Here is a 19,906-nt window from a genome sequence, read left to right as displayed (position 1 = left end):
TTTTCAGCCATGGAGCCCTTTTTGAAGCAAAAGTTTTTCGTAGAGCCCCAATAAAGTTTATATATTATCAACATAGAGAAACTTTTGGACGCAGGGGCTGCATTGAGTTTTAAAATTTGACAGACAGGCCAGACCAGTGGCAGATGGATGGAGAGTGTTTTTGTGTACTAACTCACACAGTGCAAAAAAAGGAAAGAAAGAACAATAAGATATTAAAAATGAAGATCAATTTTAACCAGAGTCTGTGCCCCCAGGAGGACACTGACATTGCTGCTGTGGTTTCGGCAGTTCCAAACTGCATTGCTGAGGAGGAGGAAAGAGGCAGCAGAAAGCAGCCCCAAGAGCAGTTTCAGAACCCCTGCTTCAGAGAATTCTTTATAACTGTTAAAAAGAAGTGCGTAAGCAAGATGGCCATCCTCCCTTTTGAAGCCATTACCTATCATGTATCTAAGAGAGCAAGGCTGCAAAGGAAGAAGGAAGTTAGATTCAAATGAGAACACAGCCCAATATGTATACTGTAAAAAGCTGTAGAATTTATTTGGGTAAAATTAAATTAAATCCTTCTGCTGATCAAACTACACCATCAATTGAATTGGGAATACCACTGAATAAAAAGTGGCAGTGCATTATTATATTTCCACTTGCTTTATCTAGGATTTTCTATCTTTAACATAGTATGTATTGTAGCCACAAGTTAGTTCACTCTTTTTTTCATGGCCAGCCTACAGAGTTCCTAATATCCAATATTGGGCAAGATCAGGCAATCTCTGGCATTCTAGGAGAAGTCTTTCTGCCAGCCTCACTCAAAGAAATAATTTCATTCAGAATAAGTCAAGATTCATGCTTCCTGCTTTGTTTCCCCTTTTTCCATTTTAAACAGCTTCAGTGAAATGTTAAAAGTGTCACAATAGATAGTCTACAAAAATCACTAGCTTCTTTTCTTTGAAGATGATCACTTACTGGCAAATGCCATGATTTGTTCCTGGAAGAAGAAAAAGAAACGCAAACATTTATTTCTGTTCTTGACCAAGCTTTTTTAAAAAATATTCCCCAACATGTTTGTAAGCGTCTCCCATGGCACCTGTAAAAATCCCTAGTTCATCTGGGTTTTGTTTTGGCAGCTTGAGTACTTTCTTTTTTTTTTTTAAATAATCTTTATTGAAATTTTCCATACATATGATTAAAAGAAAAAAAAACAAACATTGCATTTAAAACAAGTAGGGGGAGGGGGAAAAGACACAGAGGTAGAGAGTATAGGGATAAAGAAAGGAGAAGGATCGAGGAGATAGGGGTCGAGAAAGGGGTGAGTAAAGGTAGGTAAGGGTAGAAAGGTGTAGAAAGGATATATAAGTGCTTTAAAAGAAAATTAGAAGCCTTGAGATGAGGTTCCCCTCTTCCTTTGGTCTGTCTTCCTGGTGCCTTTGGCGGGAAGCGGCCTTTTCTTTCTTTCCTTCTTCCTTGTCATTTTCTGTTCTTCTATTTCTTTTTTCTTTTACCCTTCTGACTGCGGGATCTTTATTCCTCTTTATTTTGGTTCTATGTCATTTCTGTTTAAAGTACTCTTCTACTAGTGTCCAGTCCGTTTCATTTTCTGAGTATCCTTTGTATTTTTTTACTAGGTATCCTAACCTGTCCATATTTTTAACTTCCAGAAGTTTTAATTCCCATTCGTCGATCTCCGGGGTCTTCTCTTTTCTCCAGTACCTCGCATAACAAATTCTTGCGGCTGTTACGGCCAGAAATATAAGTTTGTCCAAATTCCGGTCTGTTTTTTCCTCCGTAATCCCCAAAAGGAATAGTTCCGGGGATAACGGTATTTTTATCTTCAGTATGTGTTGTAATCTCTCTTGAATTCCTCTCCAGTAAGTTTTAGCTTTTTTACACTGCCACCACATGTGGTAGTGTGTGCCCTCGATCTCGCCACACTTCCAACATTTATTATTTAGATGTCTATAGATTTTCCCTAATTTTTGTGGAGTTAGATGCCATCTGTAAAATAGCTTAAACCAATTTTCTTTTAAGTCTTGTGCTTTTGTATATTTTAATTTCTTCGTCCAAATGCTCTCCCATTCCGCCAATCCTATAGATCTCCCAATATTTTTGGCCCATTTTATCATGCATTCCTTTACTTTTTCCTCCTCCGTGTTCCATTCTAATAGCTTTTTATAAATTAATGATATTGTTTTCTTTCCTGTTCTAATGATTTTGTCCCACCCATTTTCGTCTAGCATAAATCCAATTTTTTTGTCCTTCATGAAATATTCTTTGAGTTGTCGGTATTGTAACCAGCTCACGTTAGGGAAAAGTCTTTTTATTTCCTCATGGGGCTTCAAGAATATCTCTTGGCCTTTTTTTCCTAGTATTTCTTTATATGAGGGCCAGTTTGTCCATCCCAACTCCCTTCTTTGGCACGCTTCGAGGGGGGACACCCACAGCGGGGTTTTATTATAAATTCTTTTTTTGTATTTTTCCCATGTTTTAATAATCGCGGCTCTGATAAAATGATTGCCAAAATTTTTTTCTATGTTCCTTTTCTCATACCAGGCATAGGCATGCCAGCCTTTCCTCAGATCAAATCCTTCTAAATTCAGCTGTTTCTCATTTTTTAATCTTATCCAATCCAGAACCCACGATAGCGCACATGCTTCTGAGTATAGCCCTAAATTCGGCATCGCCAATCCCCCTCTACTCTTGTCATCCGTTATGTTCTTAAAATTTATCCTGGCCCTCTTGTTTTGCCATATGAATCTTTTTATATCTTTGTTCCACTGATTTATTCCTTTCTGATTCCTTATAATCGGTAAGTTTTGGAATAAAAATAACATCTTTGGCAAGACGTTCATTTTAATACAGGAGATTCTCCCCAATAATGATAATTTTAAGCTCTTCCATTTTTCCAAATCTTTCCTTATTTCATTCCATTTTGATATATAATTATTCTGAAGGAGTTGTGCGTTTTTTGGCGTGATGGTGATACCCAGATAATTAATTTTTGGTTTAATTTTAATTCTCCATTTCTCCTGAATTATCTCTAATTTTTTCTTCGGTATGTTTTTTGTTATTGCCTCTGTTTTATCTATGTTCAATTTAAAGCCCGCCACCTTTCCAAATTCTTCGATGGTTTCTAGCCAATTTACCAAATTTGTGCTTGGGTCCTCAATTATGCAAATAACGTCGTCGGCGAAAGCCCTGCATTTGTATGATTGACCTCTAATTGTAGCCCCTTTCAATTCTTTTTTTTCTCGTATTTCGTTTAATAGTATTTCCATGGTCAGTATGAATATCAATGGTGAGAGCGGGCAGCCCTGCCTGGTTCCCCTTTTTATTTCTATTTGATTGGTTTCCTGGCCATTAACTATAATTTTTGCATATTGTTCTTTGTAAATTGCTTCAATAAAATTCTGAAAATAGAATCCACTATCCATCTCTTTTAACAAAAATTTAAAAAAGTTCCAATTAATCCTATCAAAGGCTTTTTCAGCGTCCAATGCCAGGAACATGGCCTCCTTCTGAATATTTTTATCATAATAATCTATCAAATTAATGATGGTCCTTACATTATCTTTCTGGTGGCGATTTGGTAGGAAACCCGATTGCTCTTCTTTTATCCAATTTACTAAAAGTTTCTTGAGCCTTTCCGCTAATATATTGCTAAACAATTTGTAATCCAGATTTAATAAAGATATTGGCCTATAATTTTTCAATTCTTCGGGGTCCTTATTCTCTTTAGGTATTATATGTATATAGGCCTGTTTCCATGTTCCTGGCATCTCGCTCTTCTCTCTTATTTCGTTCAACACTCTTCTTAAGACTGGTGTGATTTCCTCTGCCATTGTTTTGTAGTACACTGCGGTTAATCCATCGGGCCCAGGGGACTTATTTGTCTTTAGTTTCTTAATTGCGTCTTTTATTTCTACTTCCGAAATTTCTTTGTTTAATAACTCTCTGTCTTCTTCCGATATTTTGCTGATTTTCTTCTTGCTTAAGTATTGGGCCACATTTTCTTTCTTTATCTGATCGTCTTGATATAGTTTTTTGTAATATTTCGTGAATTGGTCTCTAATCTCTTCCTCGGTTGTATATGTCTTCTCTTTTTCTTTGATTTTGGCAATATATCTTGATTCTTTCTTCCTTATTAGTTTTCTCGCCAGCCATCTCCCCGGCTTATTAGCATTTTGGAACTGGTCCGCTTTGATAAATTTCAATTCGTTTGCTCTCTCTTCCATTTCTGTATATTCTCTTTCTTTTTGTAGTAATGCTAGTTTTTTTGCTATTGATTTACTGTTAGGCTTCTTCTTCAGCTCCTCTTCATGTTTCTGTATTTCCTCCATTACTTCCTTCACTTTTTTTGATTTCTCTTTTTTTTTCCTGGCTTTTTGTTGGATGAAATGACCCCGTACAACCGCTTTGCTAGCTTCCCATAGAGTGAAGATGTTCATCTCGCCCGTATCATTAATTCTTAAATATTCTTTTAAGATCTCCTTGTTTCTTTCTATATCTTCTTTTTTCATTAATAAGTTATCGTCCAGTTTCCATCTCCATTTCCTCTCTTCCTCCTTTAATTCCATTTCAATGGGGCAGTGATCTGATTCAGTTCTAGGGGCAATTTTTATCTTTTTGGTGTTTAGTATGAGAGAGATTGAGGCCCAAATCATATCTATTCTCGACCAGCTCTTGTGTCTGGCCGAGAAATGTGTGTAATCTTGTCTCTTTTCATTCTTTAATCTCCAAACATCTTCCATTTTTAAGTCCTTCATCATTGTTATAAGTTTCTTAGGGGTAAGGGCCACCTTTGCCGGTGGTGTTTTATCGTTGTTTGTCGATTTGTCAATGTTTTTATCTACTACGCTATTGAAATCTCCCATCACTATTATCTTGTCAAATTTTTGATTTGTTATGTTTGCTTCTAATTGGTTCACAAAATTTGATTTCGCATTGTTTGGGGCATAAATATTACAGATTAATATTTTGGTATTTTTCCAATTGATGAGGACCCCCACCATCCTTCCATCTTGATCCTTAAAGGCTAGGTCGGCTGGTATGTGACTGGCGACATACAGGGCTACCCCCCTCTTTTTTTCAAGTGCTGACGAATAAAACAGTTTACCTAATTTTTTATTTTCCAAGTGGGCGACATGCTTACTGGCTATATGCGTTTCTTGCAGAGCAATAATTTGGAACTTTCTTTTTATTAAATTGTTAAATATTTTATTGCGTTTATTAGGGCCATTTAAACCGTTAACATTATTACAGAAAACTTTAAAATTTGAGTACATTTTTAGTAAAATCCTTTATTTCTTACTATTGTACCGTTCCTTCTCTTTCTTCTCTTTCTTCTTTTGTGTTCTCCTTTTGTTCCTCTTCCTCTATTCGTTCCTCTTCTTCTAATGCCTCCTCCCTTTGCTTTCCTTGGTTTCTGATCCTTTCCTCTGTTATGTATCTTTGAATTTGCTGGTTCAGGTTATAACTTCTCAGCTCGCGTTCCTCTTTACTTGGAGAGACAAAGCGTGTTCTCTTATTTTGTTTTCTTTTTGGTTCATCGTCCTCTTCTTCCTCCTCTTCGTCTGATTCCTCTTTCCTAATTCCCTTGTAAAATTGTCTTGCTCTCTCTAACGTTTTAATCCAATATTTTTGGCCTTTATAGGTTGTCATCAGGCCCTCGTCTTTCTCCCATCGGAATCTTGTGTTTTGCCTCTTCAGTTCGTCTGTTAAAAATGCGTACTTTCTTCTGTTATTCACTACTGACATCGGGTATTCTTTCAGGATCGCTATTCTTTTCCCTTTGTAGTATATTGATTTTCCACTGTTAGCTCTCAGAATCTCATCTCTCATTGATCTTCTTGTTAACTGTACTATAACATCCCGGTCCGTTTTGTTCTTTCTTGCGTAGTTTGTATTGATTCTATAAATTCTGTCTGTTTGTTCTTCCATGTATTGTTTGGTGCATTGAAGCAATTCTGCGAGTGTTTCTGTGGCGATGTCCCTTATGTTCTCCTCCTTTTCTTCGTGCACATTTCTCATTCTTATCTGATATTCCATCTCCTTTCGTTCTATATTCTCCTGTTTTGATTGTATTTTTTTATGTAATAGTTCCAGAGCTTCTATTTTGTCTTCTGTCTTGTCCTGTCTCTTCTCTTGGTCCTCTTTTTGTTTTTTCATTTCCTCTATCTCTTTCTTCATTTCTTCTGTGTCTTTCCTCATGGCTCCTAATTCAGCTCTAATCTCATTCTTTATTTCTGCCATCTGTTCCTGTGCCACCTGCTGGTACGCCTGCCGTTTTTCGTTCATCGCTTTTAGCTCTTGTTGGTATTCCTCTTGTTTGTCGCTCATCGCTTTTAGTTCTTTGCTTATTAATTTGATCTCCTTTAGTAATTCTCTCAAGCCTCCGCTTTCACCTATAGATAGTCTCCGGGGGGTATTAATTCCCTCCTTATTTAGTTCCTTAGGTGGATCTTTGTTTGGTTCCTTGGGTGGTTCTTTGCTTGTTTCCTTATTTGCTTCTTTCAATTCCTTCCCTTCTTTTCCGTTCTTTGCTTTTCCTGTCGCCATTTCTTCCTTCAGTCTGGATGAACCTATTTGAAACAGGTTTAGGTTCTTAAGGTCAGCCCACATTTAATTTATGTTTTAACTTTTTAATTACATTAGTTTTAATAGGTAGTTTTATTCTTCCTTTTATTGTATTTTCTCTTTATTATTATTCTTATTGTTTTATTTTTCCTTATTTGTTGATTATTTGTTATAAGTTATGTGTTATGTATTTATATACCTTAGCCTTGCCTTGCCTTTGTTTATTTCTCTTCTCTATGTGGGCTGTACCTTATTTTTTACCTCTTGGCCCCTTTATTATTAGATTATTTATTTATTTTATTCCGTAGTCTGATCTCTTGTACTCACTCCTATTCTTGCGTCTTGCGCCTCTCTGCCGTTCTCTTCTACTCCGTTTCACTCCGTTTCACTCTCCGTTTTGCGTCTCTTTTGCGCCAAGCTCTTTCCGCTCTTCTTTCCCCGGCGGCTAATTTTATTTATTTATTTAAGTTCGGTGTCTCGTTCCGCGTCTCGCGTTATTTGAACTCTCGTTCAGCCGCGATCGAAATCCCGCGTTGTTTAGACTCTCGCGTTGCTTCTAGAGGTTCCCGGGATTTCCTTCTAGCGTCCCATGTGATCGCAGGGTCTTGCGTTCCCGGCAACTCTCGTACGCTCTCGCGCTCTGTTGCCTCGTGTCTCTGGCGCTTGCGCAGAGTCTGCCGGCTTCGTAGACACAACAAAACTTCTTCAAGGTCAGTCGTTATTTTTGTTTCCTCTCCTTCGGTATTTGTTGGTATTGTATCAAATATTAAACCTCAAAGTTATATCAAAATTAGATATCAAGGTGCAAGTTTGGAATTCCCTCTTCAGGGGTTCTTTTCCCTTATAATCTTGCTGGGTCTCACTACGTTCGTAATTGTCCACCTAGCCAGTCATTTCTTCTCTTTTCCTTCCCATTTCTAGGGGAATTCTTCCCTCCTCGCCCGGCACCTTTCGGGTTACTTACTTTCGCAGGGTTTGGTCTCTTTAAAATAGCGCGTGGCAGGAGATATGGTGGGGAGTCATCCCCAGATGCCTCGCCGCGACTCGCCGTACCTTGGGTCCCTTGCCGGATCTATTTGGCGGCCCCCTCTTGAGGAGAGGGTCTCCTTCTAGACCATCGGCGGGACCCCCGGTTTCGCTGTTCCCCCCTCTTCAATCCTCGGGTGGGAAGGGAGCCTGAGCTCTACCCAGTCGCCTGGTCGAGGCTGGCACACTAGCAGCGCTCTAAGGTGCCCGTCTCTCCGCCATGCTCGCGCACCGGAAGTCCCCGCAGCTTGAGTACTTTCAAAGTGAAGTATTCACCTGTATTTCACAGCATAATAGTCACACACTTCCTTTTCTGGCAGAAAAAAACTAGTTGGAAAAAAATATTTCCAACTATGGGGTTTTATCCACCTGCACAGCCCCTTTGCATAACAATTACACCTGAGTGAACTAAGGATGCAACTATTATCCAACAAATACTAAAATACCAATTTTGCCACCCCAAAAATGGCTGTATGACTATTATGCAAAGAAATATTGAAGTTTCAGCAGTTTGTCCTCCTCATTTTTCTTCCCCAGAATGTTTTTGTCCCCCCATTTAGTCAAGAGAAGATACCTCCACTCTTTGCTTTTTGCCACTGTTTCAAGGTTTTCCTCACACCAACTGCACTAGGGAGACTACTTCTAACAGTTCCAGGGCTGCTATGGTTGTCGGTCCATTTTTGAAGTATTTTGGATGAATGCTTAGCCAAATTCTAGCTACTAAAACCAGCAAGCAGCTGTGGCTCTTGGGCTTTCTAGAGGCATCCAGAAAAACCTTCTATGTGCAATATTCCTCTCTGAAATACCCAACATCTGTCCACATGAGTATCATGATTTTATCTGAAGTATGTTCAACTGTCAACAAGATGATGGAAAGCTTTTTCCCCTGAGAAACTATCACTTTTGGAGAATATTCCACAAAACAAATGGAGCTGAAACAGCACACAATTGTTTTAGGAAAAGGGTAGATAGGAGGGGATCCATTCCAAAACAAAATAGGTATTATCTTTTATGATTTGATTTAAACAACCAGGCCCTGCTAAGTTGAAATGTGGTATCTTAACTCAGTAGTAGCCATTTGAGCAATCTGGTAAGGAGAGTGACATTTCGAAGCATACTATTCAATAAAAAATCCAGGCAGCACTGAATTGAAATGTGATACAGCAGTATCCATCTTTGCCTTCTAATCAATGTAGATAAGGAGAGTTCAGCTTCAAACTACAGTACCTCTCCTTGTAACAGCTCCTTATGGCAGATATCTACCCCATTATTATTTCATTAAATACTTCATTTATTTCCTTGTATCAATTGTAACTTTTAAAAAAACCTATCTTACTTTAACAGGAGGTATAGCGTTAGTTGCTTGCAATCCCCATGTCCTTAGCAGCACAAAAGGAGTGATGCTTGTTGAGTACAGTCTCTTTAGCAGATCAGTTGCAGCCAGGAGAAATATGTTGTACCTCTGTCTTTCTGCCTCATACTCTAGCAAGTGCTTTAAAGAGCCTGGAACAAAAAGTAAGGAAGTAAGTGCCAGCTGAGTTTATTCAAGAATGTCAGGACTGTGGGCTGGATTCATCCTAGAAAATTAACCCCAGTAGAAATGACAGGATGTTAAGATTTTTGTATTGAGGAAAGTAATATCTTGCCATCGTACAGCTCCCATTTTGTCCTATACTGGACAATATTTATTTATTAAATAACCAAACTGGCTAGTAAAACAGAAAAGAGAAGAAGCTTGCCCTGCTATAAACATTGCAGCAAACACAAAGTGATAAGCATTTGGTTGAAACACTCTGGGTTCCTTCTAATGTTGGGATGGACAATTGTATGGATTGACAGAAAAACTAAACTAGAAGGTACCAGAGTTCCAAGTTTTAGTTTCAAAAATGTTAGTGTTAAACATTAATATATGGGAGTGGGGGATTTATGAGAGAGGGGTGAGCTCCTGCCGTTAGCCTCAGCTTCTGCCAACATAGCAGTTCAAAAACATGGAAATGTGAGATCAATAGGTACCGGGTTGTTGTAGGTTTTTCCGGGCTACATGGCCATGTTCTGGAGGCAATTTTTCTCCTGACGTTTCGTCTGCATCTATGGCAAGCATCCTCAGAGGTAGTGAGGTCTGTTGGAAGAAGGAAAAATGGGTTTATATATCTGTGGAATGACCAGGGTGAGACAAAGGACTTTTGTCTGCTGGGGCTAGCTGTGAATATTCCCCCCAGGCCCTTCCAAGCCATTGAATGCTAATCAAGGTGATCAGCTGAAACATTCACAGCTAGCCCCAGCAGACAAAAGTCCTTTGTCTCACCCTGGTCATTCCACAGATATATAAACCCATTTTTCCTATTTCCAACAGACCTCACTACCTCTGAGGATGCTTGCCATAGATGCAGGCGAAATGTCAGGAGAAAAACTGCCTCCAGAACATGGCCATATAGCCCAAACAAAACCTACAACAACCCAGTGATTCCGGCCATGAAAGCCTTCGACAATACATTCAATAGGTACCATTTCTGCGGGAAGGTAACAGCGCTCTATGCTGTCATGCTGACCACATGACCTTAGAGGTGTCTACAGACAACTCTGGCCGAGAACCAACCTCCAGAGTCGGACATGACTGGATTTAATGTCAGGGGAAAAACCTGCTCTGAGTAATTCATGAAAATTCATGAGGTTGCCATAAGTCAACAAGCAACCCTAAAATATATTTAAAATGTGAACTGCCACTCCTGAAAGCTTCCATAAGTAATTGTTTACTCTTTTTTTGTACTGAGAAAGATAAGTCTGGAGGGACTGAGAGCTGTACTTTTTTCACCTCTTGTTTTAACAGATCTCAAATACTTCCTCATTTAAAATAACACCAATGGTATCTAGAAGGTTATTCCTTTCTAGAGGAAAGTATTCCTACAGAGAGCAGCAGAGCAAAACTATTAAATGCAGTGTTCTCAACTCAAGTTAGACACTAGATATTCAAACAAACCCTGTACTGCACTAATGAGTTGAATCATTATGGAAAGAAACATTGACATTTCATATTGTCATGTTTTGCTTCATAATTTTAAGTTCTTACCTAGATCTTTTCCATCGAATGCCGCACTACTGAGATGATGTGTCAAACAAGCAATATCACCAAAGCCCATATTTACACCTTGACCTGCAAGAGGATGAACTCTGTGAGCAGCATCCCTAAAAAAGAGACAGAAATAACTGTGGTGTTCCATACAAATCTGTACTGGTGTTATGTGGATTCTGTCATTCACAATAACTTCAGCAATTAAAAGCACACACTTTATACTTGTCCTCTTTTCCCATACTTTATACACTTCATTTCCATCATTAGCTTCAAGTTCTTAACACCATGGCTGGATGCAAAAATAATATGGAACTCTGATTGAACTATCTATGCCTTGTAGAGATCACTTTTGAATGTCAATGGCCTCTGGAATATCATATGATGGGGCACAATGAGTTGCAGCAAGAACAGGAAACTAGACGAATATGGCAAGACTACTTCACACAAGATGAAATGTGTTTCTGCTCAATGAAGGTAAATCTGAACCAAAGACAACGGCTCTTAGGTAGTATCTACCAATCTCTTCTAAGAGGAACCCATGAAATTATAACAAGAATCTCCATCTCTGTGAGAACTAGATACAAGTAACTTCCACAGGTCAAGATGACTCCTCCCCCCCCCCCCCCCCGGTTCCAATATGTCATCATCCAATTCTCCCAAGGATTTATAGGAACACTAAAGTTCTTCTGTGTAAAATTACCCAATAAGAGCCACACGGTGTTGGACATATTCAGTTGCATGCCCCAATCCCAGAGGGAACACAGCTCGGCTCTTGGGATCCACTTTTGCAACACTCGGGGGCAGCTGGCGGGCTGCAGTCCCTGATGGCATCAGGAGGGAAATAGCAGAACGGAACATGGATCCAGCAGTATCAACAAAATCCGAGTGATCTGCATTGCTCCACTGAAGAAGGACAAAGATTTATTTACAAGGTACCCGTCAAACTGCAAAGGCTGCAAAACATGCAGACTGATACTGAAAATCCAAATGCTTACAGGCATCAGGTAGACAGGGAGAAAGATAGCAAATCTAACTTGAAAACTAGTCACAGGAGGATTCTTTTAAATTTAGTGTATTTATTCTTCTGGTCTGAAACACCTCAGTGTACCTTGCAAGCCACCCACAATAAATACTCTCACAAGAAATCTATGGCAGGGCATTGTGCTGCAGTCAGGCAATGCAGTAACAAAAGAGGCAGGGCTTAGCTATGAATTGTAATACTCTTATTCTGACCCTTCAAAAAGGGAGACACTGGCATGAGAAATCTCACTGCGGCAGTACAGAAAGGACTATGGTTGTCTAAAATTAAACTGCGATATTGAGAGAATAAGATAACCATTGCTCACACAAGCAATTATTTCTACCAACACAAACTAAGATATTCCCTATTGACAGGAATTATCAAATGCTCAACATCTTTTGTCATTCTTAAATGAAACTGTCCTTTTCAGTTTCACTGTTTCTCAGATGTTCTTTAAAATATATAAACAAGTTGCATGTTATAAAATAAGAGGAAAATACTTACAAAAGCAGAATTTATTGAGTCCACAAAACTTTCCTCATCCATATTCTGCAGCTGAATTGCATGTTCATGTGATGTGGACCAAACCAAAGAGCTGACGGTGTCAGAAAGCTGATTCAGCCACAAGAAAGAAAGAAAAAACAAGAACACAGCACCCACCTATTAAGTTCAATTATGTAGAGCCCTCAACCACAACATTCATAAGACATTATAACTGGGTGAAAGCATCAAAACATGATAAACTTATTAATGTAATGATGTTTTGATCCTGAATTATTAGCAGGAGAGTTGGGAAGACCAAGATTAGAAAGCGAGTTAATCAAGGTGGTCAGTTGAAACATTCAAACCTAGCTCCAGCAGACAAGAGTTCTTTGTCCCACCTTGGTCATTCTACAGATATATAAACCCATTTTCCTAGTTCCAACAGATCTCACTACCTCTGAGGATGCTTGCCATAGATGCAGGCAAAACGTCAGGAGAGAATGCCTCTAGACCATGGCCATATAGCCCAAAAAAACCTACAACAACCGAGTTAATCCCAAATTGCTTTACCGGGAGGAGCGCAATCGGTCCAGATGGAAGGAATCTCTGCCAAGCTACATTGTTGTCTGTTGACTGAAAAACACAAAAAACAGAAGAGATTAAGTTTAGCTATTCATCATTGCTTTGCATGTTCACAAGCTAGACATCAAGTAACGAGAATCTGACCTCAGACAAATGAAGAGTAGCGACTACAGCTGACTGGTCATAGCGATACTGAATATTCTTAATTCCAGCTGTTCTCCTGACCATAGAATTCTGTCCATCTGCACCAATCTGTGAAAATATATTGAAAGAAACACTATTTAGAGGTTTAACACATATCAAACACAAGGCCATGGCCCAAATCCAGTCTGCCATGACATTTTAGGTGACCCTGCAAAAGCTGGACAATTCCTACATTTCTCATCATTAGACAACATAATGACTAGACCTGATGGGAGTTGTGATACAATGATATCTGGAAAAATACAGTTTGTTCTGTTTAATCAGGAGAGTAGGGCTTGGATTTAGATAAAAAGCTTGTGGATATGATGGCTGGCTCTAAAATGTCCTTTAATCTTTCCTCAATTTTAGAGACATAAGTGCTGTTGGGTTGCAATTGCCATTATCCCCAGTCCACATGGTGGATAATCAAAAAGTAATGGCAGTTGTAGTTCAGTAATATCTGGGGGCCCAAATTGGGTAATAACTAAAGAGCACCAATCACTTTGTAAAAAAAAAAAAATAGTTGGTCCTCTATTTCCAAGGATTTTCCGTCCATGGATTCAATGGCCCTTTGAAGGTAAGGCTGATGTGGCCCTCGATAAAAATGAGTATGACACCCTTGCTTTAACAAAAAGGCTTTCCATCAGATGCAACACCAAATCAGTAGTTAATCAGGAAAAAAATCACACACAATAACGCTCGGAGGCTACCAAAATAGATACCACCCTGGCAGCCTCCAGAAAACTTCAACATTTGCTCCAGAGAAATTGGGGGCAGACTTTTCAGAGTAATTGAGGAAGATATGAAGGAGCACAAGGAACAGACTGGGAGGAAAAGCCTCACTGCCCAAGTGGAAAGCTAAATGTAATGCTGGATGTTGTTGCCCGCAGCAACAACATTTTCCCTCTACACTTAAACATGTATAAATATTACTATGTATTGAACTACATTCGGGATAGCAATATTAATATAAATGTAAGCACACCATAAAGCCAAAATTTCTTTTTTTTTAACAATTCTATTTCAACTCACCTCTAAGCCCCTTCATGCTGGTAATGTGGCACCACGTGACATTAAGAACCAAATCCAGTGGAAAGGAATTGGCAAGAGAAGGTGCCTGATCAAACAGAAAATGAAGGCTTAGTTACCAGCAGTTTGGTCTGAAGTCTGCGTCCATCTGCTAAATCAATTTGAACCCAAGGGCTTGAGTCAGAGGTCTGAAAATGAGCGGGCCGGGTGTACCCCACTGCTCTGCTCTTGTAGAGAACTTCCACTCGGTCTGATGGGGACACAACGTATCAGTGTCACTAAGTAATAGGTAGAGAAGAAGCAAAAAATCAAAACCTGACAGTCTAGGTGGATCAGTTCACTAATTGACTGAATTCCTACAGATACCAGTTAAGTGTCTTCTAGTTTCTAAATGAGGAAAGAAAGAACCTGCTCCTCTACACTTAGATGCCTCCAACCTCAAGAAACATGCTGGTAATTGACCTCACAACCTCTGAGGATGCTTGCCATAGATGCAGGCAAAATGTCAGGAGAGAATGCTTCTAGAACATGGCCATATAGCCTGAAAAACCTGCAACAACCCATGCTGTTAATTCTAATGTATATGATGGATATAAATTCACCTACTACACTACTGAGCCACATTCACTGAAGTATCTGATAGGAAACTTCTGCTGGGAAAAGTAGCCAGTACCTGATATTGCATCCAACTGTTTGGTTAGAGCAGACAGGATGACATTATTTTCTACTATATAACCCATGTCTTCCATGTTATCGTTATCAAAGATGATCATGGCTTCAGAGCAAGCATCCCAAACCTATAATGAAAGGAAGCATGACTGACTACTGCAAATAAAACAGAGACATGAAGACATGGCCTTGTACGAAGAATCTCACTTACAAAATTTACTATTTACAACTGAGGACATCATAACAGAGCACACAGCCCATACTTCACCTTCATTAGATAGCAAGATGTAGTCTTACACCCTCTAGATGTCATGGGGACAGTTTTTTCACATAACCATCCTATTTTAGGCTTTAGGGAGCTTTAAAAAACTCTCAAGTGACTAAAAAGAAGTGTAAGACATCAAAATAGGGGAAATGTATCAGCTCCAGCCCCTAAATAGAATATTAAAAATGTGTGTGCATACATGCATTCACACAGCTATGAACCCTGAAAGAAGAAGCAGAGGGGTCAACCCCCGCTTCTAAGACTAGGCAGGGGGCTGAACCTTAGACCTCTTGGTAATAATAAGAATAAGAATAGTAATACTTTATTTATACCCTGCCCTGCTCCATCTCCCCCAGAGGGACTCGGGCAGCTTACATGAGGCCACACCCATCAATGCAATAAGCACAGTATTACACAAAAGCATAACAACAACAAAAAAATAAAATACATAAAATGCAAAAACCAATATAATAGACAACACAGCAATATAAAATCAGACATCAAAACACAGGTAGTTCATCTTACATAGGAATTAATAATCAAAAGTGCATAGAATTATCAAATACTAAGAAATATTAAGACAGCTACTGTCACTCTGCCTTCTCAGGATTACTACACGTTGCAATCAGTCTTATGGACATTTACTGGGGAGTAAGAAACACTGGAGGGCCCCCTGGTGGTACAGCGGGTAAAACCACTGAGCAGCTGAACTTGCTAACGGGGAAAGGTCAGTAGTTTTAATCTGGGGAGCAGGGTGCTCCAGCTTCTGCCAACCTAGGAATTCAGAAATACGCAAATGTGAGTAAATAAATAGGCACTGCTTCGGTGGGAAGGTAACGGCGCTCCATGCATTCATGCCGGCCACATGATCTAGGAGGTGTCTATGGACAACGGCAGCTCTTCAGCTTAAAAATGAAAATGAGCACCACCCCCCAGATTCGGACATAACTAGACTTAATGTCAGAGAAAACTTTTACCTAAGAAATACTGGAGAACACTTCTATGTACATATTGTACTTGCTTTGTACTTAAGAATGTGTCATTAGTAATGGATGGGGAAAATAATTTGTCTCTCCACTACAAATCAGCAAAATTAATTGCAACCTGGCCCCATTCCCCCAAATACCTTAAAAACATCCCCAGGATTTCTATGCACGGCCCTCTGAGGGGCACAAGACCTCTGGTACTTACTCACCCCTAGCAAATGCAGAATCAAAATATACATCTATAGGAATGCTAAAAATCAAGGGAATACAAAACTGAGCGACCCCTTCTCCCAAAAGACAGCAGGGCAGCAACCTATTTAATACAAGCATTTTGTAAATTCTTGGAAGGAGACCAAACAGAATGGTTTTTTCTATGGGAACTAAATTTGGGAACTTTGGGAACTGCTAAAATTAAGCATCTAAGATGCAACACAAAAGCAGCAACAAAGGCTCCATGAATACTCCACACTACTTCCACTATTTCCTACAGCTCTTAAAGAGGAAACCCAAATAGGGAAAATAGTAATATTTCTGCTGAGAACAGCTTGCTCAGCTCTCTGCAAATATATAGACGTTTTCACAAGACGCTAGACACACAGAACATTTGAATCACCTATAAACCTCTCTACAGATGAATAAAAAAAAATCTCCTTAGAAATGAAGTGATGCCCTGTGTGATAAGTCAATTTTTAAAATATTATCAGGCACCTGCATCCGCCGAAAGGGTTTTATTCTCATACTGCTGATATCTTCCCAAGCACCAAAGCCTAAAAAAGAAAGAAAGGGATCCTTGTATTCAAAGAAATAACCCTGAAGTTCCAGATTAATAGAGAACTCTATTTCCATTTGATTCCTTGAAACTCTTCCAGTTAATGTGCTTTGGCTGTAGCTTGATGGACTCGGTTATGATTTTTTGTGGGTGTGCTTGATGTAGAAGTGGCGAAAGACTGTAAGAAACAAATGTAGAAATTGGATGTAGACCAGAGCCAGAAATTATGGTGTCTAGAGGCCCATAAGGAACATTGGAGAACAAATCTATATACTCAGTGTGCTTTGAAAAGTCTCCATATTTAAGGATGGGTCAATGACTCTGGATCCAATAGGGGGACAAACCACCCTCTCCCACTGAAAGTCCCATTCACCTCCAAACTTCTTTTAAAATGTGAACTCCACTGCTTGAATAGTTCATAGTTTATGAGCTTTATTTCAGAAAAAGAAATTACTGCAGGAAGTGGCAGACACACAAGCTACAGGCACACTGTATGTCTGCAGTTATATGTGTTACTACAGAAAAACACAGAGAAATAATATATACAAGACCAAACGTGTACTGATAAGCCTTCAGAGTTTCTGTATTTGAAAATTAATCTCCTCTAGTGATAGGCACAGATGCATTCTGTTTTTTTCAGAATGCATCTGTGCCCACAGATCATTCTCTATGTATTTTCCAAAATCTGGAGTACCAAATTATTTCTATCTCTGCTATATATAAAGCTAGATAGAATCATTATTTTATATCTCGGCATCAAACACCATACATCCTCTGTGCATTCAGAGATATCCAGCTAACTGATGAATACTGTCCAGTACTTACTACTGAGAAATGTGACGGAGCCAGGTGTAATAGCACTGACCCGATTACTGTAACTCTTTGGTAACTGCTCAGATGCTTTCCTTGGACGAGCTTCAAGGAGAAGAATTTTCTTATCACGGAGATGGATGTCATGCCCTTGGGGGAAAAGCAAATGTTCATCTATTTTTTACAAAGGTTAACTAAGATTTTCTAACATCTTGCAACAAGGATTCACAAGTAAATAACTCAATTTTTGAGTTTTCCTCCAAGTACACTGAATTGCTTATGATTCTACTCCAAATGTAGGCACTTTCAGCTCAAGGAGCCAAGAAGACCGTGCCATCTTGTCTTCATTGTCATCAGTTGGGAGTCCCTCCTCCAACACCAACTGCTGCTCTGTGACCAGAGTAAAGAGAGGGGCCAAGAAGAATAAAGAGAGAGATCCAGGAAGATATTGTATTTATTGTATTGTATATTACTCGTAAGCCGCTCTGGGTCCCCTTCGGGGTGAGAAGGGCGGCATATAAATGTCATAAATAAATAAAGTGTCTGAGGGGGAAAAGGAAAGGGTCTGAGGCTGTTAGGAATGGTGGGAGCTGAACTCCAAAACATTTGCAGTCCCCAACTTTGCCCAGGACTAGCCTCCTCTATGGAATGGCTGCAGCTTGGCCCCACTTTTGTAAAACTACAACCCCCTTAACATTAACCCGCAGCCAGTTACAAGTGGCCTGAGGCTGCATTCATTCCACACTGTCATTGCATTCTGTGCTTGTTCCTTCCTCAGAGTGTCTCTCTACTCTGGAGAGACACTCTGTCGATATGGAAATGATACCTAACACCAGTAAGAATAGCAAATATAAATAAAAAAACTACTCAAAATTGCTGGAGAGAATGTCAAGAATCAGGAACATATATACATATGTGATGGCAATATAAATATGTAAATAATTTTAGGGGGAAGTATTTAGAGAAATAGAAGATATAATGAGCATTAAAATAGAAAGAAGTCCTAGTATGGCTTTATCATTATAGAATGATAAACAATTGAAAAAAGAGGATAAAGATGTGATAACAAATTTATTAACAATAGTAAGACTGCTTATATCAAGGACCTGGAAAAGAGTAATAAATATACAAATAGAGGAGTGGTATAAGGAAGTATGGAAATTGGCAATAAATGATAAGCTGACATGTATATTAAAAGTTAAAAGAGGTATATGGAAATAAAGTGATTTTGATGATGTATGGAGAAAATTTATTGAAAAAGGATTAAAAAACAAAGAAAGAAAGTTACCTTCTTTGACATTTTAGACACATAGAAATTTTAGACAGATGATATGTAAAAGGTGTGGCTTGGGAGGGGGGGAGGGCAGCACAGCGGTGAGGGATAGATAACATGTATAAGCAGAAAAATAACACTAGATGCCAAAAGTTAAAGTATGGTAGGTTGCATTGAATAATATGTATCTGCTGTAAAATAAACAATGAAGCACCGGGATTGTGGCGCAGCTGGCTGAGTGTCAGCTGCATTAAGATCACTCTGACCAAAAGGTCATGAGTTTGAAGCCAGCCCAGGTTGGAGTGGGTTTCCAACCAATTGTGTGTAGCCTGTTGTTGACCTTTGCAACCCAAAAGACAGTTGCATCTGTCAAGTAGGAAAATAAGGTACCACCTTAAAGTGTGGGAAGGCTAAATTAACTGATTTATGAGGCCATAAAGAAAACTCCAGCAAAGCATTCCAGCGGGGAAGCATGCAGGAATGCGGAAGTGTTTCATCAGCGTCGCAGATGGACGATGAAAGCGACAGCTCCCCTGGCGGCCAGAAAAAGTTAAATAGCCTCTGTGTATGTCTGTATATGTTGTATGTTAAAATTGGCATTGAATGTTTGCCATATATGTGTACACTGAGTCCCCTGCAGGGTGAGAAGGGTGGAATATAAAAGCTGTAAATAAATAAATAAACAAACAAACAATGTATAACAAATGTATTGGACCATGATAAAATTATATATATATATATATATATATATATATATATAAGGAATGGTGGGAGTTGAAGTCCAAAACTCCTGGAGGGCCCAAATTTGCTCAGGGCTGCAACTTGTTGTAGCAATACTGATAGTTCGCAAGCTCTCCCTGCCCTGGGAGGCTCCTACCCAAAGCGGCGGCCATGGCAGTCCCGACCATGCCGCCCCCGGACACCACCACATCATACACCGCCGTCGACCCGCTACACTTCCTCGAGGAGCCCCGCCGCAACGCAGACCCGAGGGGGAGCCCCAGGGTCTTCCTGCAACCAGGCCCAAGGCCCCGACACGAGAACCAGCCGATGCCCGCCGCCATTTTGGAAGTAATGCCCCGTGACCGGAAATGAACTGCCCAGCACCTTGACAACGGCGAGAAGACAACAGAACCCGACCAATGAGTGCCAAGAGAGGGCGGGGCCGCGTGC

General features: G+C 39.5%; 1 protein-coding gene across 2 annotated transcripts; it reads right to left on the bottom strand.

Moving 5' to 3' along the window:
• Positions 1-513: 513 nt before the first annotated feature.
• Positions 514-19,816, bottom strand: COQ6 (coenzyme Q6, monooxygenase). 2 transcript variants are annotated; one of them, XM_060758702.2, is made up of 12 exons: positions 19,611-19,816; positions 17,476-17,610; positions 16,590-16,648; positions 14,635-14,758; positions 14,081-14,211; positions 12,894-13,001; positions 12,738-12,800; positions 12,189-12,296; positions 11,364-11,566; positions 10,661-10,776; positions 8,930-9,096; positions 514-982 (listed from the first exon to the last, which is right to left on the bottom strand). In XM_060758702.2, the coding sequence occupies exons 1-12, from the start codon at positions 19,795-19,797 to the stop codon at positions 953-955; spliced, it is 1,431 nt and encodes a 476-aa protein (XP_060614685.2). In that variant the 5' UTR covers positions 19,798-19,816; the 3' UTR covers positions 514-952. The 2 variants fall into 2 exon arrangements, with proteins under 2 accessions (XP_060614685.2, XP_067318988.1); XM_067462887.1 differs by lacking the exon at positions 19,611-19,816 and having other exon boundaries at positions 17,516-17,603.
• Positions 19,817-19,906: the final 90 nt, after the last annotated feature.

The sequence above is a fragment of the Anolis sagrei genome, chromosome 1 (genome assembly GCF_037176765.1).
Source record: "Anolis sagrei isolate rAnoSag1 chromosome 1, rAnoSag1.mat, whole genome shotgun sequence".
Taxonomy (NCBI): domain Eukaryota; kingdom Metazoa; phylum Chordata; class Lepidosauria; order Squamata; family Dactyloidae; genus Anolis; species Anolis sagrei.
The sequence above is the reverse complement of the archived record's forward strand: the minus strand, read 5'-3'. Positions and strand labels throughout refer to the sequence as shown.

Bases quoted from the DNA above. Each gene is read 5' to 3' on its own strand.
- COQ6 (XM_060758702.2), bottom strand. From the start codon at position 19,797: ATGGCGGCGGGCATCGGCTGGTTCTCGTGTCGGGGCCTTGGGCCTGGT. The intron at 14,212-14,634 runs GTACTGGCTACT...TGTCCCCATCAG, and splicing joins ACAGTTGGATGCAATATCAG to ACCGAGTGGAAGTTCTCTAC. The intron at 11,567-12,188 runs GTAAGTATTTTC...GTCCTTCTTCAG, and splicing joins ACTCAATAAATTCTGCTTTT to TGGAGCAATGCAGATCACTC.